This window comes from Corticium candelabrum (genome assembly GCF_963422355.1).
Source record: "Corticium candelabrum chromosome 7 unlocalized genomic scaffold, ooCorCand1.1 SUPER_7_unloc_1, whole genome shotgun sequence".
Classification (NCBI taxonomy): domain Eukaryota; kingdom Metazoa; phylum Porifera; class Homoscleromorpha; order Homosclerophorida; family Plakinidae; genus Corticium; species Corticium candelabrum.
The window spans coordinates 7396-17500 of record NW_026912669.1 but is presented as its reverse complement, the minus strand read 5'-3'; the positions used below and the strand labels follow the sequence as shown (position 1 = coordinate 17500).

Here is a 10105-nt window from a genome sequence, read left to right as displayed (position 1 = left end):
CAAAAATAAATAGTAAAGATTAATACTCAAACAAGCAATAATACAGATAAACAGATGAGTGAGTAAGACAGAAAACCTAGCATGTATGTACATAAAACAAACCGTCAACAGACAATCCCATCACATGAAGGTAAAAATATTTAGACCATGTTTCCCCTAGTGCTTAATTGAACCAGTTTAACAACTGGTTTAGGCTAAACTGGGTTAGGGATTGACCTGTTTCCACCTCCACTAAACCAGTTATATTCTAGACCTAAACCACATTTTCTAAACCTGTTTGTAGTAAGTTTAGCAAGTCGTTTAGGTTTAACTGTCAAGTGACAGTAGCATATACACTTGAAGATGACATCTGACAATGCCATTTAGTATTATTTTGTAGGTATGGAATTGCCTCAAAATACGAAATCGTCATCAAATAAAGGAGAGAAATCAGCAGCTGGTGCATGTACGTAGATGCTGAATTTGAAGTCTCAGTCACAACCAACTTGCTCTGACTCGGTGGCAGAGCAGTACAATGTATCACAGAAAAGGTTGTCCCAGGAATACCACGCATTGCAAAACGGATTTCTCTGTATACCTCCTGGAATGTGCATGTCCCTAGAGGAAAGAGTCGCCTTCTTTAATGGTTTAGTTTATGAACTCGTTTAAGCTAATTAAACTAGTTTATCATGGAGCTAGTGAAAATATGGCCTTAGGCTTTTCTCACAGCTTGTTAGAGGTAATAAACTAACAACATACACTACTGATACAACATTCGCACATTTTAGTCTCTAACTTCTAACTCGGAAAATCCTCAATAACTTTTGACAGAAAGGTTTAATAGACATCATTTTAGAGCATTGCCTTGCACCTTTTACTCCGTGCATTAGCACATTAATTTCTGTCCAACAAGTTATTCAATTTGCCGGCTTGGTGGCTCTGATGAGAACCCTGTTTATGTTTATCCCACATCTCGTGTCACATTACATGCTACATGTGACCTCATCATCACTAACTGACTTAGCTAATACAAATTGCATTTGAATCGTCTGCTCATTGAGTATAAGGAAAGTCACTACAGCACAGTTTATACAAAAATTTCCTGCAAGAATAATTGTGAGCTCATAAGTAAATGAGTGTATACCTTGATGATAAGAAACAACTCGTTGATGTTGTTGTAAAATGTCGACTGCTTCTTGATCTTTCTTTAGCATTCGTAAGCAATAGTTCAGATCTCGAATTGCTATACACACAATAAGATAGAACTCCTACTTTGTCCACTTTCTATCATTTCTAATCATTTTATGTGACAACACACCTGCACTTGTAGTGGGGTGCAGGTACCCTAAAGTCACACCCAAAATGTTGACACTTTCCTTCAAGATCCTTTCTGCTTCTTCCCACTTCTGTTGTCTTACAAGAACTTTAGCAGCACCAAATAAACCTGAATACAAATAAACATTCTACAGTTAAAACAAAACAAAATATGACTCTAGACAATGAATTACTTCTTCCTCTTATTGGGTGTTCCACACCTATTGCTTTGCTCATCATTTCTGATGACTCGTGGAACAATGCCAAAGCATTCATTTGCTTGTCCTGTTTCATTTGACACTCTGCCATACGACAAAGAGCTGAACAAAAGGAACAATAAACATAATTAAGAGACAATTCTCATATTTACAATCTCTCACTTATAGCAGTCTCCCAATGGTTGGTTGGTAAAAAGTGTCTTTGCATTGTTGCTGCTTCTTGCAGTATCCTATTGGCACGCTTGTACTCACCCCTTATCACCAATACTTCTCCCATTTCACTCAACACTACACAACACAACACAAGTCAGCAACGTATGTCACACATCTAACACACTGACAAGTTCAATGATTATCTCAATGTTACTGTCAACATTAAACTCTTCAAACTCATTTCCATCTTGTAACTTACCAACTGCCTTCCCATCCCCTTCTCCCACCATTTTAATCCATCCATCAGCCTGTTGTAACAATTTTTTCACTTCTTCTTCTGTTCCTTCATTTAGTTGGATTGCATAAGCCAATAGAGTTGCAACTATTCAAACACAATCAGCAACAACAAACAACATTTCAATTCACACACCATACTCACATCGTGCTTTAATATTGTTCTTATCTGTGCTGATTGCTAAACCATAACCTTCTCTCATCACATCTTCTGCTTCTTTTGTTAGACATTGAGAGAGAAGACAACGTGATAAACGAAAACAAGCTACACAACAAGACACACTTTAATCAATAAAACAAAACTCATTGATATCAATATTTTTAAAGCATTAATATTAATAAATAAAATGTAAAATCCTTTATCAATAAATTTCTACAAAACAAAATATCACAAACCAATATTTCATATTTAATAAATAAATGTTTGATTTAAGATTAGCAATTTTACCAGCAAATGAATCAGCATTCTTTATTCTTTTCTCACATCACACAAATAAATACAAACCAGCAAACATCATAATCACGACTGCAATTTTCCATCATAAATACACACACACTCTAACATCAGCACATAGTCACACTTCGTTACTCTGACATCCAATACACTCACATCCTTGCTTTCCCACAAACATACACGTACAACCAATTTACAAATGTGACACAAAGCCCTCGTGTCCACATTACCAATAATCTGACAGTTGCATTAATACAACAAACACTAGGGAACAAACATGCTTGCAACGACTACATCTGACCGTATCTATTAATATTCACAAATGCAACACAAAGACTCGTCTAAAGTCGTGCTTCTCCACTTTCATCACTTCCCTCCACTTAATTAACTAAAGACATTGACTTCAATTCACAATGTCTAAATTCACTTTTCTTCTCTCTTTGTCTATGTGTCCTCCTTGACGACCCGTTCATGTCTTCCTCTCATCTCTTACACTCTACACAAGCTGCAACACTACATTACTTCATTAATTAACAAACTCATAAACCTAACACTCAATATTACATTCACTTACAAACTCACAACATCACTCTTACTCACTTGTTGCCATGATGACTTTGTTCACAGAAGACAATCTACGCTCGATGTTGAGTGACTCTCTTAGATGTTCTGTTGCTCTTACATACTTGCCCTGATGGTATAGATACCCTCCCATATTGTGTAACACTAAATTAGAGACACAACAACACAACAGTCAGTCACGTCATCTCTTCTAGTCGTAGTCTCTCTTCACAGTCTGTCAGACCCTCCCAACATCTTCACCTCTCAACACACACTACACACTAGACATCGTGCCAGACCTGCCAACCTAGCTCAATCAAAGTGTGTAAGTTTGCAGGAAAAAATGTGGGAGAATGCGGGAGTTTAAAAATTTTTTAAGACGCCTACAATAGCATTAATATCATTAAATTTTATATCGTAATAAATGTTAAATAATATATAAATAATATACAATTATCAAAATTTAAATATTTGCATGCTCGGTTGGAGTAGAAGCCATTAATTAATTAATTACAATACACTTAACTTAAATAAGCAAACTGCAACAATAAAACATTAATTGACAAACAAACTGTTGACAGAACTGATGAAATGCACGATTTTAGATGTAACCCTCAACTTTACTATCTAAATTTCCTATAAACGGTCAATAGAGGTTGAAAGCGTTGCGTTAGTGAGACAAACTCATACAATGAATAAAACAGAAATCACACTTACCTCTAGACAGTAACTCTTCATGTTGAGGTGTAATATCTCGTACAATAGACAAACATTGTTCCGTAAACTTTACTGCATCATTCACTTTATGTTGGCAATATAGACACCGTCCCAACATATTGAGCGCTTCCAACACAAATTTAAATAAAATAGTTAATATCAATAGATCTTCACACATTTACACACTAACCACGTGCTTTCTCTATTGACGTATATATATATAACAAATTGAGAGCTTCTTCCTCATTGTTTGCTGTGTGAATGGACAAGTTTCGTAAATGGATATTCCTCTCACTGTCCTCTTGTAGAAACACCTTCGGCAGATCCTCTAGCTTAGATGCTTCGTGTTTAGGATCGAGTAGATCGTAACCGTGTCCATTGTAGATTTCCATGTAAGACACTTGAGTTGTGTACACATTCTCTGGATGATTCTCTTGATGCAGAAATACGTATGACAATGATCTTGGTATAATTCCACGATCAGCATAACGTTCAGCACCACCGGTAATAGTAAATGTCTTGCCAGAGCCCGTTTGACCATAAGCAAAGATAGTGCCGTTGTAACCAGCCAACACATTGTCTATCACCTCCTTTGCTACTCGTTCAAATACTTCATCTTGTGATGTCTGTTGATCAAACACTTTGTTGAATTTGAATGGATACGCTTCCCGTCTGTTGTTCACTAAACCGTCAGATTCTGATCTTGGTATGTAGAATGTGACGTGTGGCGCGTTTTGCCTCGTCAGCGTGCACCTCGTATAGCCCTGTTTTAGCGTTGGTTGGCTTGATGCGACAGAAAATACGAATCGTCTGATGCAGGTGCATGTTCTGCTGTTTGATAGAGTTGAAGTAATTGATGGTAAATTCTTTCAGCATCTACAAAGTTGTCTTCATCAAACAGTTTCCTCCCTCTCAAATATAAATCTGTAAACAAAAACGAACAAAACTGAAACAAACACTACATCTCCACCCACAAATGATACCATTAGGGTTAGCAGTAGACTGACGTTCCGCCATTACACCAACTTGCACAATCTACTCAGCAAGCGCACAATAGGGAGGGGCTTAGATCACAGGTATGCACATGCGCACTCAGTAAGCGCGGTATTCCTCTCATCCTTCCATTCAGAGAAGAGAGAAAGATTTATGGATTGGCCAGTAGACTTGGATTACAGTCTCGGAGACACTCCATCATTCAGGCAACCAAATAAACCAATTTTCTGGTCTCTATTTCTAATTGTTTCGTTATTCTTTATTCTCAGAGCAAATTTGAGTTTTAGTGAGCAAGATATGCACAGACTAGAAACGTTGCTGGAGAAGGTTCGACTCAAATTAGTGTAGAAATTATATAATGAAACGCCCACGGCCACGCGTGTCCTTGTGTGTGTGTGTGTGTGTGTGTGTGTGTGTGTGTGTGTGTGTGTGTGTGTGTGTGTCTGTGTGTCTGTGTCTGTGTCTGTGTCTGTGTGTGTGCGTGTGTGTGTCTGTGTGACTGTGTGTCTGTGTCTGTGTCTGTGTCTGTGTGTGTGTGTGTCTGTGTGTGTGCGTGTGTGTGTCTGTGTGACTGTGTGTCTGTGTCTGTGTCTGTGTCTGTGTGTGTGTGTGTGTCCGTGTGTGTGTGTGTGTGTGTGTGTCTGTGTGTGTGTCTGTGTCTGTGTGTGTCTGTGTGTGTGTGTGTGATTGTGTTTGTGTGTCCGTGTGTGTGTGTGTGTGTGTGTGTGTGTCTGTGTGTGTGTGATTGTGTTTGTGTGTCCGTGTGTGTGTGTGTGTGTGTGTGTGTGTGTGTGTGTGTGATTATATGTGTCCGTGTGTGTGTGCATGTGTGTGTGTCTGTGTGTGTGTGTCTGTGTCTGTGTCTGTGTGTGTGCGTGTGTGTGTCTGTGTGACTGTGTGTGTGTCCGTGTGTGTCTGTGTCTGTGTCCGTGTGTGTCTGTGTCTGTGTGTGTGTGTGTGTGTGTGTGATTATGTGTGTCCGTGTGTGTGTGTGTCCGTGTGTGTGTGTGTGTGTGTGTGTCTGTGTGTGTGTGTGTCCGTGTGTGTGTGTGTGTGTGTGTGTGTGTGTGTGTGATTATGTGTGTTCGTGTGTGTGTGTGTGTGTGGTGTGTGTGTGATTGTGTGTGTGTGTGTTTGTGTGTCCGTGTGTGTGTGTGTGTGTGTGTGTGTGTGTGTGTGTGTGTGTGTGTATTCTAATATACAATTAATTGGTTATTGTTCCAGGCAGCTATTGAACAGCTTTCAATCCCGGATCCGGCGGCAGCCAGGAAACAATGCGACAAGGTACCAACTTGTCCCACAACACAACCACCTACCACTCCACAAGCAACTACCACTCAACCCACCACCACACAACCCGCCACTACACACGCTGCCACCACACCAGCTCATGTCACCACACATCCTCCTACTAAATTCATGTTAGCTCCTCCTGGCCAGTTTGTTGTTCCACGTTTCTCGACTGCTGGTTCGTATCTCCAGTTTGATGCGCTTGGCTCTCTTGTGGATTCTTGTTGGAGATGAGTTTTACGGCCACGGGTAGTGATGGCATTATGTTTTATGCTGATGATGTGGACAATGGGGACTTTGTGGCTTTGTCCTATGAGAACAGAGTTGTAGTGTTGAGAGTTAATGATGGCAGTGGGACTGTGACTGTTGAGTAAGTGATGTATATGGTGTGTTTTTCTTTTGTTTGTCTGGACATTTGTCTGTCTATTTTTCTGTCCATTTGTTTGTCTGTTTGTCTGTCTATGTCTGTCCATGTTTGTCCATTTGTATGTCTGTTTGTCTGGACTTTTGTTTGTCTGTTTGTCTGTCCGTTTGTTTGTTTGTCTGTCCATTTGTTTGTCTGTTTGTCTGTCCATGTCTGTTCATGTTTGTCCATTTGTATGTTTGTTTGTCTGTCCATTTTTTGTTCGTTTTTTGTCTGTTTATTTGTCTGTCTATTTGTCTGTCCGTTTGTCTGTCTATTAGTCTCTTTTTGTCTGTCTCAAGATTGCCTGTTTTGTGTACTATTCATTTCTTTTAGGTTATAGGCTTCCTTACTTTTTGTCATTACTGTCTTGTTCGTCTGTCTGTCTGTCTCTTTATGTATCTTTCTGTTTACCTGTTTGTCAGACTTCGTACTGGTAAATATTGCACATTAGTGTGTCACCATCGTGTGTTGGATGTTTTGCTGTTGACTTCATCTTCATCTCTATAAATTCTTATTCTCTAGATCTGAAGGCAAGAAATTAAAAAAAGGTGAACAATTCAAAGCCGTCGTTTCAATCAAGAAATCGACAATTACACTGAATGTAGAGAGTCGTAAACGTGCTACGAAAAATCGAGTCAGTAAACGTTTATTACCCCATCTACATGTGTACCTGATTGCTTGACCTTTGATTGTGTGTTGTGTTCTCTCTCTGTGTGTGTATGTAGGGTCAAGGAGAGAGGTTCATACTCACTAATGTTTTTGCGGGAGGCATTCCTAGTGATCAACAGACTATTGAAGATGCGCAAGTCATTTGTGGTTTCAAGGCTGCGTTCACTTGGTGAGTGAAATAGAAACGTGAGCGTTTGGTTGTGTGGTTGTTGAAGATTTATGTGTGTATAAATGGATGAACTGAGATACACAGTTGGGTAATTGGGTTACAGACAAATAGATGGTTGGGCTGTTAGTTACATTAAATGCTGTGAAAACCAGACAGACAGACAGACAGAAGGGTCTTCTCCATTGGTTAGTCTTTTTGTTTTCGAACATTTTGGCCGTTGAGGCAAACAAGCAGTTAGATATTTGAACAAGCTGGCAAAGAGTGCAAGGGATGAAGAAGGAAGACGAAATGAGATCGACTTCAAGACCAAGTGGCGATCAATAATTTTAGTAACTCTACAGCGTTGCAATGCAAAAGTCATCTCAAACAAACTCATTAGCATAGCGAGATTAGAACGTTGAAATGTAGTTTGCGCAGTGTAATTTGTATGCTTCAAGAGTGTATTCAAGAGTGTAATGGTCTTGTTGTGTTAGGTTGCTCATGATGTAAACGTTTGATTTAAATGGAAAATATTTGTATTGACAGACAGACAGACATGCAGGCAGGCAGGCAGACAGACAGACATGAGGTGGTGTGTGTGTGTGTGTGTGTGTGTGTGTGTGTGTGTGTGTGTAACACCGACAGATTTCATTTTTTTCTGTACGAACATATTCACAACACCATGCACTCATATTTTGTTTTTGCAAACCTCTAGCTCAACATCAACGAACAAGACATCGACTTACAGTCCTTTGCAGCATCGAATTCCGTGTTTCAGTGTGGTGATAGGCCACCAGATGATAGACACATCATCTGCTGAGAAAACCACAACAACACAAGCATCCACAGCTACACAAGCACCTCCTCCATTCGGCACTCTTTCTTTTGCTGCTGCCTCTTACCTTGCATTTGATTCTCTTGAAGACTTGCAGTCATTTGTACTCGACATGGAGTTTATTGTTACTGGGAACGACGGACTGATGTTTTATGTTGCGAATAAAAAGAGTGGAGATTTTATATCGGCTTTGTACTTGGAGAGACGCGTAAGAGTGAGTGTAAACAATGGATCTGCAGCAGTGCAGTTGATGTAAGGAGGTTTGTTGAGTGGTATTTGTGGTGTGTGTGTGTGTGTGTGTGTGTGTGTGTGTGTGTGTGTGTGTGTGTGTGTGTGTGTGTGTTTCAGACTCTGTCTATCTGTTTGTCTGTGTCTGTGTGATGCACTCACACATCAGTGAATCTTCTTAGTTCCGGAGGCAGGAATCTCAAGAAAGGCACTAAATTTCGTTTTACATTATCGGTGAAAAGTGGAACAGTAACACTGAGTGTTGTTCGTTCACGTGAAAGAGCTGATCGAGTAATAGTTTGTCATGTATGTGATCAATAGTATCTACCTGAGTATTATTGTCTGTCTAGGATACGTCCAAAAAGTTCAAGTTTGGTGACAATCTTACGTTTATTGGTGGCTTACCAGCTGATGTGGAGCCGCTTTCGATGTCATTGCCATCAGGAAGTAGTGCTGGTTTTGAAGGCTGTGTGTTTGATGTGAGTTTCTATATTTGATATACTTGCTGCATGCTTGGTTACGCACTTGTCTGTCTGTCTGTCTGTCTGTCTGTCTGTCTGTCTGTCTGTCTGTCTGTCTGTCTGTCTGTCTGTCTGTCAGTCTGTATGTCTGTCTATTTGTTTGTGTGTGTGTCTGTCTGTCTGTGTGTTTGTTTGTTGTCAGCTGTATGTTGGTCTTTCTGTCTGTCTGTTTGTTTGTGTGTCTGTCTGTTTATCTCTTTGTTTGTCTGTCTGTCTGTCTGTCTGTCTGTCTGTCTGTCTGTCTGTCTGTCTGTCCGTTCTTCCGTCTGTCTGTCTCTACTATATTATTGCTTTTTTGTAAATTACTCTTTTGTCTTATAGGTATCAGTCAATTCTGTGGAATTGGATTTCACATCACCACGGATGTACAATGATGTGTCTCAATGTAAAGATGGTTCTGATTCTCAGTGACATTTTCATTGATTTCTTAATACAAACGCATGCCCTTTTGGACTTACTATACACCGATACTTCTGGCAATTCAGTAATTATTGGGTATTGAAGAGGCAAGAGTAAGTGACTTAGGTATTTCTATTACGTGTAAGAAAAGATGTGGTGCACTCGTTTCGTAGTGAAGCTCTGATACTCTTGGTGAGATTTGCATGTAAATTGTTGCACGTCGTCTGTTATGAAGTTAGCCTGTTGAGAAGCTGTGTGTCTGTCTGTCTGCCTGCTGGCTAGTCTTTGAACACTGTGTTCTGGGGTCAGGAGGCTGTTAACTTCGTAAACTCACTCTCAAAGAAATCAAAAGATTCAGAGGGCAGAAGTACTGAAGCCGACTTCAGGACGAGATGGAGTAGGCAGATTTCTATAATTATCCAGAGATGTAATAGAGTTATAAGATAGATGATTTTTTCTTTGATGTAAATATTGAGCACTATGTTCATTACAATAATAGCCTCGAGTGCATTTCTTTTACCTAATCCAGCTAATCCAGATTAGATGGACTAGCTAATGTCTAATTCGCGGCCGCGTATCAGCTGGATGAGCTGGATTAGCTAATCCATCTAATCTGGATTATGTGTATTAAATATTAGGTAAAAGAAATTCACTCCTAGACTCCAGCCAGTCTCTCCCCGCCATCGTCACATTGTCAATACTGTACCGGACCACTGACGTCACTAAATGTTTGCCATTATTGCACATCATGTGCCAACTTCATTATTGCCCCGCTTCAAATAAAAGTGACAATCCTATTCGACTTATGCGGGAACTCTACTTGCATAACACGCGCGAATCTCGAATGGCGAATCATAACGACGACGAACACGTGCAGCCAATTCGTCGCGAGAACCGTTCACTCTCGTTTGTCTCTGGCACTATAC

The 10105-nt window shown here is 39.9% G+C and overlaps 3 protein-coding genes across 3 annotated transcripts in view; 1 reads left to right on the top strand and 2 right to left on the bottom strand.

The window, feature by feature from the left end:
• The window catches only part of LOC134197871 (uncharacterized), a gene marked incomplete at its 3' end in the record, with an annotated part of 3602 nt that extends 1580 nt beyond the window's left edge, over positions 1-2022 (bottom strand). The window contains exons 1-5 of the mRNA XM_062667223.1: positions 1879-2022; positions 1674-1799; positions 1488-1613; positions 1298-1423; positions 1124-1222 (exon numbers count right to left, since the gene is read on the bottom strand). Coding sequence (XP_062523207.1) covers positions 1124-1222; positions 1298-1423; positions 1488-1613; positions 1674-1799; positions 1879-1954 — 553 coding nt within the window. The remainder of the gene's footprint in view (positions 1-1123; positions 1223-1297; positions 1424-1487; positions 1614-1673; positions 1800-1878) is intronic.
• A 1895-nt stretch (positions 2023-3917) lies between these two features.
• On the bottom strand, positions 3918-4566 carry LOC134197870 (kinesin-like protein KIF6; the record flags this gene model as incomplete). The annotated part of the gene is given in 2 exon segments (XM_062667222.1): positions 3918-4439; positions 4441-4566. Coding segments are annotated over 2 exon segments (648 nt in total), but the record flags the coding sequence as incomplete, so codon positions are not given.
• Positions 4567-6208: 1642 nt separating this feature from the next.
• On the top strand, positions 6209-9330 carry LOC134197873 (uncharacterized). Its single transcript, XM_062667224.1, has 7 exons — positions 6209-6343; positions 6902-7013; positions 7105-7217; positions 7912-8283; positions 8442-8550; positions 8610-8738; positions 9102-9330. Exons 1-7 carry the CDS (start codon positions 6237-6239, stop codon positions 9189-9191), a joined length of 1032 nt encoding a protein of 343 aa, XP_062523208.1. The 5' UTR covers positions 6209-6236; the 3' UTR covers positions 9192-9330.
• The last annotated feature ends 775 nt before the right edge of the window (positions 9331-10105 follow it).